The following is an 18,666-nucleotide window of genomic DNA, read 5'->3' on the forward strand; positions in this document are numbered from 1 at the left end:
TTAGGTAAGAAACCCTGTCCTTCTCCTCAGTGAAACATTGCCTAAGACAGCCAAAGAGATGATTGAAAGCCTTATTGAAGAAGCAGCTGTTATTAGTGAGAAAATTGTGAAATATGCAAATTATCAGACTGTTTTTGACAATTCCATTAGTGACATGAAATCACTGTCATTGGAAAAGCTGTCACATAGCGGTCAGTCTGGGGATTCTCAGAGAGTGAATGCTGAGCTCTCTGAAATTGAAAGTGAACTTGCATTGCGTAAATTGTTGTGGGATTCTCAGGAAGAATCGAGTAAGCTTTTCTTCAGGTGGAAGCACACAATTTTTTGGAATCTTGATGTCGATTTAATTCAAACAGATGTCAACAGATTCATGCAGATTGTACATATTCTAGAAAAAGGTAAATGTACTTGATAATTCAGTAATTAATAGTTAATTGAAATGTTTTCTTTAGATATTAAATGTTTGGTTTGGGAGTAAAATAATAAATTAAAAATTGTTATGTTTAATTATCTGTGAAGTTTTATCAAGAGAAGGTTATCTTGTCTCATTTTTAAATTGCAAGTTTTTTTTTAACTTGATAGAGGGAAGGATTCTCTCTGCCCTGCTGATTCTCTTCCACAAGTGTTCTGTCATGTCAGTTCCATTGTTTTATTGGGACACATTGATTACATAAAAGATATTTAGTTCTTCTCCCAAGAAGTCCCAAAATGAATAGGAAAACACTAATTTTTTTTGAACAAGGCAGATGAACCAAAATTTGTAATGGGAGCTCTGCCAATCTCCCTCCTTCCAGAAACAAGTGCTTCTGTTCATTTGGAATGCTTTGGAAGTGCTAAATTGCCATTGCACAAGCATTGGGGGCTACTTGTGCAATTATATTGGCAACGTGAAATAGTATTGGTGGAGGCAGAAACATATCATTGGATTCTGCCCAGAATCATTATGCAAATAAATGAGTATTGTGAAAAGATACAGTATAAAGTATTCAAAAATATGATTAAGGACAATAGCATACCTTTAACACAAAACCAGAGTTGGCTTGGCAGATTTAATCAGAGTGTACCAGTTGATTTGAGTAGAATTAAGTTTACTCATGATTAATTTGTTCCATTGATTTCAATCTGTCTACCTAAAGTATGACTCAATTTGGATCTACACCTCACAAAAGAATCTTAATATTCTAATATGCGTTTGATACAAAACTCTTATAAGAAGTGTTTAAGTGTCCATAATATTTTTTCATTTTGAAGGCTTGCCAGAAAACACAATTTTACCTGCTTTGAAGAAGTCATTGATGGATTTTAAGGAGTTCCTGCCTTTAATCATAGCTTTAAGGAATCCATGTCTTCAAGCAAGGCACTGGGAAATAATACAGAATATTGTTGGAGGGTCCATTTCTTGGGATAAAAGATTTACCCTGGATAAGATTCTGGAACTTGATGTAATTACATGATTTATAGTTGAGATATGTAACTTTTTGAGACATGCTGTAATTTTTGATATTTCTTGCTCCCTATATTTTGTGGTCTGTGTAGAACATTTGTTTAGGTTTTATGGTTCACTTTTTAAAACATTTTATCCATCTTCATTTCTATTAGAGTTACTAGTCACCCCTAGCATATCTTGACTCTTGGGCAGAGTCAATTCATTTGGTCCCTTTTTGAAGATATAGTCCAGATACTTGGACATCCCAAATGAAGTTGGAAAGGTTGGAGAGCCTGAAACATTCCTAAGACTTCTAAGGTGTGGCCATTGTCATAATCAGATATGAAACAGAACTCTGTTGATTTATAACCCTTTGGGCTAGTGCATTCTTCGCAGATTTCTATGTAGAATGCAGAATTTTGTGCTGACTGTGAGAAAGTTTTGAATACTTTTCAGTGGAGTTATTTGCACTTAGTGTGCACATTCAGTGTGATTTTTCTCTTAACATTATAATGTGAATATGTGCAGAGGAGTTTCCTCTGCCTCTGTGATTGCTTTTGTGGTGTTCCCATCATTTATATTCTTCTGTCCATGTAAAATTGCATAGTAGTATACCAAATAGGTGGAAGAATGCATATTATCATGGAAACCATGAAGGTGGAAGCAACTGTACCACTAAAGGAAACATGAAAAAGTATTAGAGCTAATGGGTAACACTTGAAGATGTACAAAACTCTGTCACAATATATGCACATTTCCTGAGACCTGTTGGAGGTTATGTCTACTGACTCAGCAAATTGTGTAATTTCCTCTTCACGGATTGACAACATACACATTCTCCATTCTCCCACATGCACAATGAGTAGTTACTATGAATATTTACTTCTAGTTTACCTTATCTTTAACATATATCTTGGCCAGTTATTCATAAAAGATGATTCTGGCTTTTTATGCATACTAGCATCCATTATTCATGCTTCTAACTTTTTTACCTCTAGATATCTCAGTGCAGGAAAGAAATAAATGAAGTATCGATAACAGCTACCAATGAAACAACTCTTGAAGTAATGCTGAAAAAAATAATTGCCCTTTGGTGTAAAACCAATTTTCATCTATCTCCATATCACACTGAATCATCGTCTACTTTGATTATTTCATCTGCTGAAGATATAACTGCTTTGTTAGAAGATTCTCAAGTGACAATTTCAACAATTAAAGGTTCTTGTTATGTTGGACCAATTAAGGTACTGTACTTGAGATTTATTATTAGCAATATTATTAGAACTGCCACTATACTATAAGTACTACATTTGCGTCTTGCCTTTTTCCTCTTGCAAGGATCCCAGGATAGTGCAGATAGTCCTCCTTCTCTCCATTTTATCCTCCTAGCATGTAAGGTAGGTTAGACTGAGCATCAATAACTGTCCCAGTGTCACCTAATAAGCTCCATAACCAAGAGATAGTTTGAATGTCAAGATACTCAATCACCGATGGTTATTTCCCATTTCAGAAAATAAAACCCAGAATGATCAGACTTTTTAAAGCAGTTGTGTTCAAACTTTTAAGCTATAGGACCGAATTTTAGCATGAGACCCTCCATGCATTTCTCTCATGAATCATTTTTACCAATACCATACCTGTCTGACTATAGTTCTTTCTCTCCCGTTCCTTTTCTCTTTCTTTCACCTTCTTTATTTCTTTCTAAAAATGGTCATGTCACCGCTGGTATATCCCACTTTACATATGACTGTGAATCAGTGGGTCACAGTCAACCAGTTAAAAATAAGTGCTTTAAACTATTAAAATTTATAGCATAATCCACTCTAGTCTGAAAGCCCAAAATGCGATTTATCCACCAAGTAAAATGTATCAAGGAGGAGAATTAGCTGGTAATGTCTCTGTTTATGATTATTCTGTTTTGTGTGATAGAGTCTCGTGGATGCTTGGGATCGCAAATTAAATCTCTTTTCTTGTACTCTGGAGGAATGGTTAACTTGCCAAAGGAATTGGATTTATCTTGAGCCAATCTTCCATGCTCCAGAAATAAAAAGGTATGCTTCTGTACAACAATGTGGTCTCAGTTATCACATACCAAAGTCAAAATGCTGGCAATACCCTCTAGCATAATTGGCTCTTCTTTAGATCAGTGAGAGATGCTTAATGTGTACCTACATTGTTTCCAGATGATGTTCTTATAAGTGTATCTCCAGTGTCCTTTTTTCTGTAAAGAGGAACCCTGTGTGGATGCATATATCTCTTTTTATAATAATATAATGGCACAATCCTATGCATCATGCCCTTGATGCACATAAGTCTCTTAACTCAGAGGTGTGTGTGATCCTATGCTCAGAATGAGTTGCAGTAGTCATGATCCCTGAGCCTTATACTGGCTGTTTATCTAGATGGCTGTTTCTGGTTGTCTGGATTTAGCACTGGGGAGGCAAGAAGGCTGGGACACTGATAGCAACTGGTGTACACTCTTGCCCCCAGCTTCCTTGCCCCTCGACCTTGTTGCATGCCCCCTTTTCCCCCTCTGAGGCCCAGTTTTAACCTTAGAGGTGGGCAGCCAGTGCAGTCCTTTCCACATAGGGTGTTGGAGGCAAGGTTCAGAATTTGGAGTTTGCAAGATCTCAGAGCTAGGATTCCAAAGAATCCTATGGCCTTTCACATGATGAAAAGAGGTCATAGTATTCAAGCCTAAGAATCACATCTTTGTTGTCATTAGTCACGATAACTCCGACCCATCGCAACTCCATGGACAATATTTCTCCAGGCCTTCCTGTCTTCCACCTTCCCCCAGAGTCCATTAAGCTCACACCGACTGCTTCAGTGACTCCATCTAGCCACCTCATCCTCTGCCATCCCCTTCTTTTGCTGTCAATTGTTCCCAGCATTAGGGTCTTCTCCAATGAGTCCTTCCTTCTCATTAGGTGACCAAAGTATTTGAGTTTCATCTTCAGTATCTGGGCTTCAAAAGAGCAGTCAGGGTTGATCTCCTCTAGGACTGACTGGTTTGATCGCCTTGCAGTCCAAGGGACTCGCAGGAGTCTTCCCCAGCACCACAATTCAAAGGCCTCAATTCTTCAGCGCTCAGCCCTTCCTTATGGTTCAACTTTCACAAACATACATTGTAACTGGGAAAACCATAGCCTTGACTATATGCACTTTTGTCAGCAGGATGATGTCTCTGCTTTTTAGTATGCTGCCTAGATTTGTCATAGCTTTCCTCCCAAGGAGCAAGCATCTTTTAATTTCTTGGCTGCAGTCCCCGTCTGCACTGTCACTAAAAATCACATCTTACTGGTTTTTAAACATTGCATATTACTATTTTGTCACTTAGAAAGCACAGTGCATGTTTGATAATGCTAAGAAAATTACAACCCGCAACCAAACACATTTCCAAACTCCAAAAGCTGTGAATATTATGAATAAAGGAGGATGGACAAAGGGAACAACAATTCCCATTTGTTACCATTAATTTGCTGCTGTTGTAACACATGTTGTCAAGGATTACCTCCTCCTGAGCAAGAGAAATTATGAGACTGGGAAAGAAAGGGAAGACTAGGCAGCAAACGAAGGCTTGAGAAGAGATTTTAATGTAGAAATTGGAACTCTGAATATTTTCTGGAAGAAGAGTATTAGGAGAAAGCAGGCATAGGCAGACTTCAGGCTTGTTGGATCAACCTTGATTTTGCTAGAATCTCAGAGATCACCAAGCAGACCCAGGTGCTTCATTTCAGCAGCCTAATTTGGGTGGGAAAAGTTGTTATTGCTGCTGTTAAACAATTGGGAAACATTTGCCAAACTACTAAAAATCACCCAGAAAACCCAGATTTACCTTCTGTCTGCTGCTGGTATACAGGGCCCCAAGGGGATGGACAGAGATTTAACAACTGCTGTTTGGTGAATTTGTCAGAGCTTTGTCTTGGAAACAGCTGACTGTTTCAACAATATATAAATCTATACCTGTTTTTTTATACCTACACATTTAAAATGCAATGGGAAGTACAAATGAAATTAAATAATTTTAGATTCTATACTTTTCAGGCTGGGTTTTGGAATGGAAACTCCTAGACCCTTCAGCAGCTTTCGACACCTAAGAACAGGGTGGAATAGTTGAGGCTAGGGAGATCCTTTAAAAAGCTCTATTTTGAAGACAGCAATTGTGTTTTTGTGGTTTCTTTATGAAAGCTTGTGCAAAAATAAGGGACCAGAGTATGTCAATCCATGCTTTGTAATCTCTAGAATGCACTGTAGCATACTTTTATTTTGTACCTAGTGCATAATACTGAGGGGGTGTTAGCTTCTTGTTGGATATAAGGATATGGAAATTAATTTACCTGATTTTACACTATAAATACATTGATGTCCAGATCACTTTCAGAATGAATTCCTGTGCCTGCATTGCATATCTTTAAAGCTCTTTATGGCCTTGAACAAGGCATAAGGACATTTGGCTATTGAGATCTGCTGGGTGGTAGTTGAAATGTTGTTTTATCTGTCTCATTTTTCAATACATTGCTCTGTTAGTTGTGATTACTTGATGTTGTCATTCTAATGGCATTCTCTTCTCTTCTGCTCTACACTGAGGTGCAGAAATGCAGCACATAATGTTATAATTACATAAATACTTTGTTGCCTAGGTTGTATAAACCTGTAGAAGTGGTATTAACACGTAGAGGAAAGAGTGAAAGAGAAATGTGTTAAATCTAAAATGTGGGAATATTATACTGTTTGACAAATTGTTCCCTAAAAATATTTATGATTTTAAAAACAGACAGCTTCCTGGGGAAGCAAATCTTTTCTCTCAGGTTGATAACAAATGGAAGGAGATCATGAAACGTACAGAAGAAAATCCAAATGCTCTTAAGGCAACTACAACACCAGGAGTTTTTGAAATGCTGCAGAGCAACAATGCACATCTGGAGAAGATACAGAAGGCTCTTGAGGTAAATCATGTTAGTTTCTTGGATTGCCGTGTGGAGTTCTCAAAAAGATTGAGTGACTGAGATTAAACTTTCCTTAAATTTTCTTGAGGAAGTGTCTAAATGAATTCAAGGTGTCTTATTTACTAATTGTTTTCTGTGTCAGGCATTTAACCCAGTACTTTACCAAGAACTCTTCTTTTACTTTCTTTGCAGGAAGATCAGACTGTCTGTCACATGAGGGGATTTTTTGGGGTTGGGGGGACTGATCCTCTGCCTTCTACATGTCTCATTAAACAACACAAGGTGGAGTTTGGTATAGAGCAGAATTCACACTTGGCTTCTGCAGTGCTTAACAGCATCTTTTAGGATAATAGCTGACATTGTTCAGTCCAAAAAGAGTCAGAGGGGAGGCCCTGCAGGATGATGGCATCATGAAAAGGCCCCACACACTTCTGTAAGTGAGGGATCACTAGCGCTTTATCTAGAGAAGCTTCTTAAACATTGATAGAGCCTCTTTCTACCAACTGCCTCCCTACTTGATATTTCAGTGTCAACTGAGAATACTTAGGAAGGTTTCTACAGACTTAGCAAACAAACCACTGGCCTAACTAAATCTAGAAGAAGATCATACAACAGAGAATGGAAGCAGAGAGAGCTGCTAAAAAAATTGAAACCAGTGAACAGCAAGTTCCTGGAGTCTGAGAAGTGTTTGATACTGTATTACAATGTCATCTTCAGTTAAATGTTGTCTTTTTAATTTTGGAAACAGGACTACCTTGAAGTGAAACGTATGCTTTTCCCAAGATTTTATTTTCTCAGCAATGCTGAACTTCTTGACGTATTAGCTGAAAGCAAAAATCCTGATACTGTGCAGGTAATATTCAGTATCATATATAGATATAGATATAATTTAAATTATTTTACAACCTTAATGTTCATAATTTATTTTGCTTTACATCTGTACTGCTACAGCCTCATCTTGCAAAATGTTTTGCAAATATAAGGAAGTTATATATACGCCCTCAAGAACAGAGACCTCCAGTGATTTTAATGATCAGGTCTGCTGAAGGAGAGATTCTTCTAGTGCCAAAGTATGATGTACAAATATTTTAAATTTCTAAGGTGTCTGTTATAATGTAATTAAGAAGAAAAGCTTCTATAGATTTCCAAGCAATTTGTCATAGCACATTTTCATAATGTTATTAATTGATAAATTCTATGGACAATCTATTGCAAATGTCTTGTTGCTCCTTAAGAATGTTGTGAGGACAAATCAAGGCAAGAGGAAAATGAATATTTCGACAATTACAATTTCTACTGACAAGACTGTATTTACCACATGAATACGGAGCCACACTTTCAAGACAGATCTGACTGCTTAAGGACCAATAGCTTGGAATATCTGGTGCTTCTCAAGAGGCCTAGTTTCTTAACCTGATGCTGTATCCTTGGATTAATGATGCAGAGTCCACCCCTCTCCATGTTAGCATGGTTACTAAACTTTCTCACAGAATCTGAAACTGTCTAATTCTCAGTGACTGCCTGGCTCATCTCTGTATCCACTGGCCTTGGCAATTCAGCTGCTGATCCTGGCCTCTCCTCTACATCTGAGTCAGCATCTGCCTTCACATCCTCTGAATGCTATTTAGAGGAAGAGTGGGCCCAATACTGCAGTGATTTATTTCAAGCTGTTGGTATTTCTTAAATCAGGCCAGTAAAGCCAGTGTCCACTGGTGATCCGTGTGGAGAACAGAATAATTCAATGCCTTACCTGTCGATGAAGAACAGGTAATTTCTTCCTGACAGCTGTATTTGAGGCCAGTCCAAGTACCTCCATTGCTGGGGGAGTGGGGTAGTCTTCAAAGCACTATCCCACTATTCACTCCCATAATTACTGCTTCGACTGGGAACCCATGCTATTGCTTACTAGCATCAGTAATGACTGGGAGCAATGGGAGCTGTAGTTTAGCACATATGGAAGCCATGAGACTGGGGAAGGCTGCCTTAGAGAGAGAACACTACAGAACTGATGGTTGGAGCATTTTAATGTTAAAAGTAGTGAAACTGAAGGTTAGCAAAAATAAATTACTATATTCCTTTATTCATATTAAGTGTTGAATTTTCAAATACTGTCTTGTAGGAGCATTCGTATTAGAGGTCCTGTTGAACAATGGCTAGGAAGTGTTGAAAATACTATGTATGATATGGTGAGAAGGTAAGTATAAAACAAAATAGCCTTTTAAAGTGTTTGTTACAATGAAAAGCCAGAATCGCTATCTTTTTTCTTCTTATTACAAACATAGGTTTAAATTAAGGTTGGTACAATCCTATTTAGTTATAATACAATTATTTTAATATATAATTGCAGTTTGGAGGTTATTAATTTGGTAAGTTCAAAAGTAAAATAGTATCCATGGATGAGAATTACAAAATTTCATATCCAAATAATATTAGTCCATAGCAGCAAGAGAACCAATTTTGTGGCATATTTGAAGCTAATTGAATAGATTTTTCAGTGGATAATAGAACTTTATTCATCTGATGCAATAAGCTCTAATGTATCAAAATACATCACAATTAGTAGTAATTAAGCTGTGTATGACTTTTTTATTTTGCTATACCACTAATATGCTTCAATATTTCCTTGCTGCAGGATCATAAGATGTTTTGTTTCATAGGCATGTTGCTAACATTAAATCTCCTTTAACTAAAGTGGGGGGGGGTGTAACTACTAAACTATTAGAAATATTCTGGATGTGTGGTCATTATTCTATGCAAGGAAGCCACAGCTTGAATTTACCAGAGCTGAGCAGTGCTGCCATGGAGAGGGCATTTTGGAGGGCTTGTAGGGATGGAATAAGTCAGAGACAACATGAAGGTGCACAGCAACAACATTCTGTGCCTTAGTGCAGTGATGTGATTAAGGACTTGCCATGGTTCTCTCTTGGAGTTGCTTCTTTCCTCCCTTTTCACAAAGAGTGCTTGCAGTTCCTCACTTGTGGCAGCTTTCAGATGGCTTATACAACATCCTTCTCTTCCAGGACCTCTCCCATGCTTTGCAGCCATTTAGCATTTTTCCCTGAAAGTCTGGAATTGCTTGAAATAGCAGCATGAAACCTTCATGTTGGTGGCACATGGTGGTTCCAGTGTCAGTGGAACAGTGAATTCACTCTGGATTTTAATCAGAACTTTCAAGAGGTTATCCGTGGTGCCAAACCATAGCCCCAAATAGATCCAGCACTATAGAAAGCCCCTTAAAAGTTCAGACTGGGACCTGGAATGAGTACACTACCAGTGCCAGCTTCCCCTGCCAGTCTGTAGTTGTACGGTAATAGGACACTTGGAACACAACATTGTAGAACATTGTGACTTCTATATTTTAGCAAGCCTGCTTCAGTCACTGTCTGATCCTCTCAGATAAAATGAGCTGTTTTCCACTAAAATGACAACCTCCAATGAGTGCCCCCAGCAGCATTTTTTATGTTGGCAAACAAGTTGCCAAAACCTCAGAAAAATCCCCAAGAACAGGGCTTTCTGGTACAGGCAAAATTATGGCTGCTACAGCTGTAGGATTGTCTCAGCCCTACCTGAGCATTGAGACATCAGAGAATACAATAAGCTTCAGCTGTGGGGAAGTATAAAAATGAAATGAAGCAAAGAAAGAACGCAAGGGATGTGCTCTATTGAACTAGGAGCTGTTGGATATGAGGCTGTTAATTTTCTGTACCTAATTTACGTTTTGATATAGAATTGAGATCCAAGCACCATACATGGAGCATTTCCTGCTTGTCTGCCACACAACCTCTTGGTGGCACTGTAAGATAACAGAATAGCAGAAATGCATAAGTAAAAAAAGCATTTTTTTCTGTTTTATAATTAAATACTGCATTTTACCTGCTCTTAAACAAACCCTCACTAAAAGTGCCCTTTAGGCACACAAATGAAACTGAAAGTTCATATATCTAAAGACTAAGGAATCCATAAATAAATGTGTGTAGGAAATGATGAGCACATGATAAGTGTTTTATGTAGAAAAGTCCTAGCGATTGCAGGGCGATTGCATTATGAAGGGAAAGATACAGGGAGCAGTAGAAGTTCCACTACCCTTGTCAAATCTAACTGTATCTGTAGAGACATTTCTTTATCAGAAATGTCTGATAAATGACAATAGCCTAGTGTAGTAACCTGTAATGATAATTTTACCACAACTGCATAATGTTGGTCTAACCATGTAATATACTTTCAGATTTATAACTGTTGGGGTGGCAGAATGGCACCTAATGGAATTTAAAGAATGGTTCTTTACTCACCCAGGACAGGTGGTTCTACTTGTGGTAAGCAATAATACTATTTAAGTACATTAAAAACTTGCTCATAGCACCACTTAAGCATGTATATATACTTATTTTATCTTCAGTTTTGTATGGGTGATAGATGGAGAGAATTTTTAAAGAAAACCTCACAGTGTTCACTGATTACTTGCCTTTAATAAGATTGTTTGTGTGTGTTTGTGGAGGGGGGGATTAGAGCAGCCTGATGGCTGATGCCCTCCAGAAGTTTTGGACATGAATTCCCATCAGTCCTAGTTAGCACAGCCAATAGTCAGGCCTGCTGGAATTACTGGCATTCCAAAACCCTTACTTCTACCTCCTTTGGAAATAGACACAGGAGGACCCATTGGTAGCCCCCTCCCCCTGAGGTGTGTGTGTGTTCTTTGTTTATATTTTTTCTTTGTTTATATTGTATCATGTATAGAATATGTTTCTGTACCTCAGTGTGTTTTGGATTTTTTGCCTTCAATGTATTGTCCCAGTTTTCCATTCTGGTCTGGGAGACTGGAGAACCCCTTCTAAGGTTGCATTGTACTCATCTAGCCCCGCTTCCTTGTCTTATGGAAAAGGTTATCTTGAAGGATAATTGAATGCCCTTTTGCCTTCCTCAAGAATAAGAATTTATGTTAAGTAAAATTTATGGTCGGATTTCTCCCTTGGAACTCAAGGTCACTATTCTGTACTACAACTGCACTCCTGTTATTTCTGTTGTGCCACCAGTACCCACCACTAGTGTGCCAACATGGAAACTGACATTTTCTAAAGCAACCTCAGCAAAACACTGGAACACATTTCCGGAACACATCACACCAGTGGATCCACCTCTTTTTGTGTTCATTTCTATGTGCTTTAAGATCTGGTAGTTTCCTATTGCGCTAGCACTGGGTACCATACTACTATGCTATACAACTAGCATTGAATATTGGCTGTGGGAACTCCAAAAGTAGGACACAAGTGCGATAGTGGAATCCTGCTCATCAATACAGGGCTGCTGTCTTTGCTGCTAGAGGTAATGCATAGCCATCAGGACTAGCAGCCATTGATCGCCTTATCCTCCCTGAGGACCTTAGTCAAAGTCATCTAATTTAGTGGCCATCTCTATGTCTTGTGGTAACAAATTCCATAGTTTAACTCAGAAAATGCAAGAAAGCAAGTTGCTGCTGCTGCTGCTAATAGTGTTTTTATTTCTAGAGTCAAATCATGTTTACTGAGGAATGTGAAACAGATCTGCGATGTTCTAATCCAAAAAAGGAGATGATAGCAGGCCGTGATGACCTGATCAGCCTTCTAGAGCAACTAGCAGAGATAGCATCAGATATTCTTCCTTACCATAAACAAACTACATTGGAGGCATTGGTTATTCTGTTCATCCACTGCAGGGATGTACTAACGACAATGATAGATCATGAGATTTATAATGTTGAACATTTTGAATGGACAAGGTAAATTTAGAAATTCTGATCTTTGTGTTGAGGGGAAATGTTGACATAAACTGAAACTAATAACACCATATGGAAATAGAGCACAACTCAGTTGGATTAGGTTCTGTGCTATAGCTTTATGTAATTTAATGAGATTGCATTCTAATAGGATTGACCTGCATGGCAGTTTTTGAGATGCTAAATTTGTAGCCATCTTATCTTGGTGTAAGTGTCTGTATTGAAAGGAACCATGATTTCAGTTTCTATGATTTTATCAACCCAACTGTCATCAAGCAACACTTAACATAATAGGCGCAGAAGGTTTAAGCACTAAATTCATAATATATTCCCTGTACAATTTTAGTGCATATACCCGTGTGATCCCTTCTCAAATATCTTATACATGAGTAAGGTTTTTCTTTTGCTCATCTCCCAGATTCACTTTCTTTCTGCTAAGAAAGATTCTTTTTCAAGAACTAGTTATCTACACTCTTATTTTGACTAATTTAGCTTTTTGCTCACTTAAATTTCCCCTTGCCGTGTTAAACCTTTAAGGCTGAAATGTTTGATCAGAACTTTCAAGGCGCTATCCAGCTATACACTTACCTGGGAGAAAGCTCAATATTCAATATACTGTCACAGTATATCTGACAACTGAGTACACTCACAAAAGATTACTCTCCTATGGTTCTAATTTATCCTTCCTTCTCATTCCCTCTATTCTCTTATATTATATTTAAACTTGTTTTTGCACTTTCACATCTTTTAGACTTCTGGGTTCTCCTTATTTACTTTCTTCAGTTTGTTCCATTTCATGTGTATTATTATTCACACTTCATTTTCTGTTAATCTTTTAAATATGACATTTTAGAAATTGTAAGATTTCATTTTTATAGCTTATCTTCACCTCTCTCATTTGTTTCACCCTATGCCTGGAATTAGATTACTGGTAAATAACACATGGCCCTACAAGCTCTGTTAGAATTCAAAGATAGTCTTACGGTTTTAAAGAGAAGTTTCAACATGTGTTGGCTGTAATAAGATTCTCACTTCCCTTCTAGATACCACTCCATACTGGGTAATACCATGTTCAATTTACAGCATCCAGATGTTTTCTAAATTTCCTAGCATACCCTGGACAAGGACAAGCTTCCCTGGCAACTTTCGAGCTTCTCATTATAACCATTCTACACTGTATGCTAGGAATTCCTAACACTTAGGAAATGAACACTACAATACTTGTCATGGTTGACAGTCTCTGAGCCATTTGTTTTGTGTCCATGTGTGTCTTTAAATAACATACTGTAACTTAAAAGAAGAGTCTGGAGCAGTAGGTCCTGCACAGAAGTTGCATCCTATCTTATGGAGCCAAAATTGGCCATAGTTCAGTGTCTTTTCATTCCTGGGCAGCTTCATTTGCATATTCCTCATGATGAATCTGTTCTTTAAGTTTATTATTTATTTATTATGTTTATTAATTATTTGTTATATTTATATCCTGCCTTTTTCCCTTCAAGGAACTCAAGGTGGCTTACATGATTCCCCTCCCCCAGTCTTATTTTCATAATACCAGCCTCATGAAGTAGATTGGGCTGAGAGTCTGTGAATGGCCCAAAGTCACCCAGTGAAATGCATGGCCATGTGGGAACTAAAACCGAGATCTCCTGAGTCCCAAACTCTTAGCCACTATACTACACTGGTTCTCCTATGTTTAGAGTTTGTATCATTTCACTAACTTTAACATATAACACAGCTCTTGTTGAATTGCTGGCCTTTCAATTTTATAAATATTGAAAAATCACAATACATACTGATAATGTTAAAGATTTGTACACTTATTGTTTTGATTTTTAAAAATCTGTTTACAGCACATGTTAACAGAAAAGGTTTTATTTATTTATTTATTACAGGCAGTTGCGTTATGAATGGCATGAACTCAGCCCATGTAAGGTCATTCAAGGTTATGCCTCCTTTGAATATGGTTATGAATATTTGGGCTGTTCTCCACGCTTGGTTATCACCCCGCTCACAGATCGGTGTTGGTTAACTGTCACTGGAGCACTACAGCTAAATCTAGGAGGCTGTCTTGCTGGTCCAGCTGGTACAGGAAAAACAGAAACAGTCAAAGATCTATCAAAGGTAAGTGTGGAGTTTATATCAAAATATAATTCTTTTTAGCAACTGTGCATTCTGCATATATCTAACAGTAAGGATTTGTTTTTAAATCTGCAGCGGGCAAGATAGTGTTGTGGCTTATGATCTCTGCTCTTAATGCTAACATATTGTGATGGAGGAAGAGGATTATGTCTTTGGACATAATCCAACAGGGATGTCCCTAGCCCTCTGAACTCAGAGCATTACAGACATCTTATTAAGGACAGCGAAACTGAAACTGTTGTACTTTGGGCACATCATGTGAAGGCAAGACTCACTAGAGAAGACAGTAATGCTAGGAAAAGTTGAAGACAGAAGACCTATTATGAGATGGATCAATTCCATAAAGGAAGTCATAGCCTTGAGTTGACCAGAGCTGGGCAGGGCTATCAAGGACAGGACATTTTGGAGGGCTTCCATCCATAGGGTTGCCATATGTCATAGAAAGCTTGACAGCATATAGCAACAAAAATAAAGGGTGGGAGAAGTGGAAAGGGGAAGATCATGTCCATGCTTCTCTGCCCTGCAGAAGATGCAGAGGGCTAGTTTTGGCCCTTTAGATCTTTTGCACCTGTTTATGAGGAGGAGAGGGAGAAGGCCTTCTAGATACATCATTTCCTAGAGGAATCCCACTCTACCCTTACCTCCCAGAATGCCCTACCCCAGTGCCAGCTTTGAGGGCATACTCAAGGTAACTGGCAAATTAAAACTGAAAATATATGGTCTTATTCCACATTTAACACTTATTACATTCCTGGTTTGTCAGATAAAACGCATGTAATTGTTTTTGCTCTAAACCAAGTATGTCTTCTTTTATAAGGCCTTGGGAAAACTCTGTCTTTCCTTTAACTGTTCTGAAGGCTTGGATGATAAGGTATGGTGCACAATTTTATTTAATCTAAGGTTTAGAAAGTTAAGTTATTTTAAAAATGTCATTAAACTTGTTTTTGAAATGTCATTTCACTTTGTCTGGTTACTATGCCTTTGCTTAAGAAACCCACATCCCAGAAATTGCTCCTGGGAAAGACCAATATAGATGGTTTGGCCAATTGTGTCATCTCCAGAGACTAGGGCTAACTGGAAACTCTTCAAGGGTACACAGAAATCTATAAGCTTCTGATGGTGTGTCTTCCCTACAGAGCTGATAGTAATTCTGACAGCTTCAGCATGAATGTTGTTGAAATTCTCCAGGGCAATAATCCTGGGAGTGCTCAAGATCTAAGCTGAGATCACTTCAGGTGTGGAGACTCCTAGACAGTGAGGTGGTGATTTGACACCAACTCAGTTCCCATTCCCTGAAGACAAACACCAAATAGGAACCCCTGCAGTTGAAACCAGGATCTGGCTATTGCTGTGCAGACTGCAGTCACAACTCTTTCTAGCCCGCAGGGTAGGCTGTGTGAAATGTCTGCTTCTGGAATTGAAGTTCTTCTTCAATTTGGTATAATGAATCTGAGTAGGAATCTCTTTAATCCAGATGACAGAAAGGCTGACTAGGTCAATTTCAAAGTCTTGTTTCTTAGTTTAAAACTATTGTTGTGTGTACCCAGTTTGTGAGGCTTACAATGCAGGCAAATATGTAAGACAAAAAAGGGAAAATACCTTCTTCCTGGAGTTTTCCTCTTGTAAAAACAGAGGAAAGATCCCCATCAGCCCTGGTGGAAAGATCCATACCAAGTTCTCAGTCTGTGATTGAATGCCAAGGACTTCAGAGGTGGAAGAGCTACAGTCAGCTGAGTTACATTGTAAGGAACCTCTGAACATGTAGAAAATAAGATCAGAGAACAAGGTGATGTGCTAGCAACCTCTTCCCTCCAGAAAAACAAAACAAAACAAAACAGATTTCTACTGGAATAAATTGCTGAGTCCAAGATAAAATTGTGCTTTAACCCATTTCACCCCTCCAAAAAAAAAGGGGGGGGGGTTGTGCTGCCTTTCCAATGCCAAGGCCTGCAAAAAAAGAAATTCCTTATATCCAGATAAAAAGGACCATTCCAAGTGATACTAGTTAGAAGAACCATAGTGAAGGCAAAAGAAACAAGTGGCTGCATCCACAAATAAAGGCCAATACTGGACTTAAAATCCAGCCTCAGTGTCAAGGAAGGGGCATGGAGAGCTCAACCACAAGCTAACCTTCCTAACTCTCTGAAACTTCAGCCTAGACGCTCCCATGTTTATGCCTGTGATTCTTTATCAGAGGAGAGTGGTTAGCAATTTAAAGAAACCTGTAAGACATGCAGATTACCTTGAAGGTCAGTAGTACAAAAGGACCTGCAACTGAGTCTCCAAGAGAAAGAGGAGCCAGGCAAGACTTGCAAGTCCAAGGAGTCGATTACAGAAAAACCTGAAAGACTGTAAGGAAGCAAGAAACAACACATCTGCAAGTTTAGAAACTACACTTTGAAACCAACCTATCATCTGGATTAAAGAGATTCCTACCCAGATTCATCATACCAGATTCAAGACAATCATACCAGAAGCAGACAATTCACACACCCAAGGCGAATACCTTCTTTGCTACTGTGGCCCTGAATGCCCCTCTAGCATTTCAGGAAAAGCTCTCAGTGCAACATCCCATAAATCTCTCTGTTAATAGCTACTTCTACTATAATGCTTGATTAAAACTTCAGGAGCTAAACTTGATCACACAGAAAGAGGGCACACTATATCATACATTCCTTGTCAGGAAATTAACATCATGCATTATTATTTTTTGTAAGGACTGAGATTATTTAATCAGTTTGATTTATTTCTTTTATATCTTATTTTTCTCCTTGATTAACCAACAAAATGTGCAGTTCAGCTATTCATGGCCAAATTCAAATAACACTAAAGGGAACAACTGTGCAATCTAATGCTTATTTACTAGGGCTTTGTGCCATTATTTGAGACTTGCAATCTGAAATCAGTATGCATAGTAATGCAACTCAAACATTTAAATATGCATAGTAGTTGTATAGCTTTCAGGATAGATTATGTTAACCCAGTTAACCCATTAGATTATGTTAACCCAGTTCTTTTTCCATTGACTGAGCTGAATGTAGGTATATTACAACTGTTTTACAAAAACAATAAACTAACAATTAAAAAGCCTGTTTTTTGTTTTAGCAAATAAATCTCATCATCTGAGTAATCATCTTTATTTTTCCCTGTCTTTAAAGAAATTAGTCCATTTTCAAAATCATTAGTATCTCTTGTGCATATGTTCTCATTTTCCTAACTTGGTGCTACTGAAAAAAATATGTATATTTTAGGTGATGGGGAAATTGTTCTGTGGGCTGGTCCAGTCTGGAGCATGGTGTTGTTTTGATGAATTCAATCGGATAGATATAGAAGTCCTTTCTGCAATCGCTTCACAGATTCAGGCAATCAAGGCAGCTAAAGATAGCCAGACTGTCAGGTATTTATTTTAAACTGTTTTTAAAAAGAAATAATACCTTATGGCCAGACTACTCATTGCATGTGGGTACAGGGTTCTGTGGTGGGGAAAAAGGAGCCCAGTACCACCTCTGAGATTGATAGGAGCAATGCTGCACTGCAGGATGAGGTCTTCCTGTGCATATGAAGGGCGAGAGCTTCCAAGTTCAGCTTCCTCCTGGCACCAGCAAGCAACTACTTGTAAAAGAAACGGTGAAGTCCTTTATTAACACAGGATTCATAAGCACTTCACCAGAGTCCATGGATCTGAGTCCTTCAGACAGATTATCCGAGCAGGAGCCAGAAAAAAGAGCTTAAAGTATAGCGGTATAATCCAACTCAGGATCCCAGTGCACAGGATTCAAAACATGCAAAAGTTTGGGGTACATGAATTGTCCGATAAAGGGAATATTCGGGATTGACAACATTGTAACTAGAAGTTGTGGTGCCACTGCTGCAGCTTTCATGCAACGGTGAGGCGAATCAAGTTCCTTGCTTGTCAGCCTAACCCTACAGGAGATCCCAGCCTAAGTCAAGAACTGCATTTCATATACTGCCTTCTCTCCTCCCTTTACAGCTGTCAGTTCTATCTGGGGGAGGCTGTTGGCCTTGCTCCTTATCAAGGAATGTTCTTCAAGTAGTGGCAATCCAGCTGATCTTTCCCAAGCTAGTGATGGTCCGAGGGAAACAGGAGTAGCAGCTTTCCCCTTATTTCAGTGCACGATGAAACCAGGAAGAGACACATTGCCAGCATCTTGACAGTTCAAAACTTGACCAGGCCCTAAATCAGATCTTTCCAACTCTGAATCAGACTCGGTCAGAGACTACAGAATTGGGGGTGGGCAGGTGGCAGGTGGGCATGCTACGAACCTTGGTATAAAGTTTATTGTCCAGGTGTATCTTAAAGCTACAATTTTAGAAGTGTTCTTAACTGTTGTGGATTTAAAAAAAAAATCCTTCCAGATCTAATCCAAACAAAATATTTTTGT

At 38.4% G+C, this 18,666-nt stretch overlaps 1 protein-coding gene across 1 annotated transcript in view; it reads left to right on the top strand.

Moving 5' to 3' along the window:
- The window catches only part of DNAH14 (dynein axonemal heavy chain 14), a 174,927-nt gene that overhangs the window by 38,959 nt on the left and 117,302 nt on the right, over nt 1-18,666 (top strand). Inside the window, 13 exon segments of the mRNA XM_044450129.1 lie at nt 5-398; nt 1,252-1,442; nt 2,425-2,670; nt 3,356-3,477; nt 6,204-6,375; nt 7,124-7,228; nt 7,327-7,445; nt 8,495-8,569; nt 10,601-10,688; nt 11,877-12,127; nt 14,017-14,245; nt 15,081-15,134; nt 17,515-17,660. Coding sequence (XP_044306064.1) covers nt 5-398; nt 1,252-1,442; nt 2,425-2,670; nt 3,356-3,477; nt 6,204-6,375; nt 7,124-7,228; nt 7,327-7,445; nt 8,495-8,569; nt 10,601-10,688; nt 11,877-12,127; nt 14,017-14,245; nt 15,081-15,134; nt 17,515-17,660 — 2,192 coding nt within the window.

This window comes from Varanus komodoensis, unplaced genomic scaffold (genome assembly GCF_004798865.1).
Source record: "Varanus komodoensis strain SLA01 unplaced genomic scaffold, ASM479886v1 scaffold1, whole genome shotgun sequence".
Lineage (NCBI taxonomy): Eukaryota > Metazoa > Chordata > Lepidosauria > Squamata > Varanidae > Varanus > Varanus komodoensis.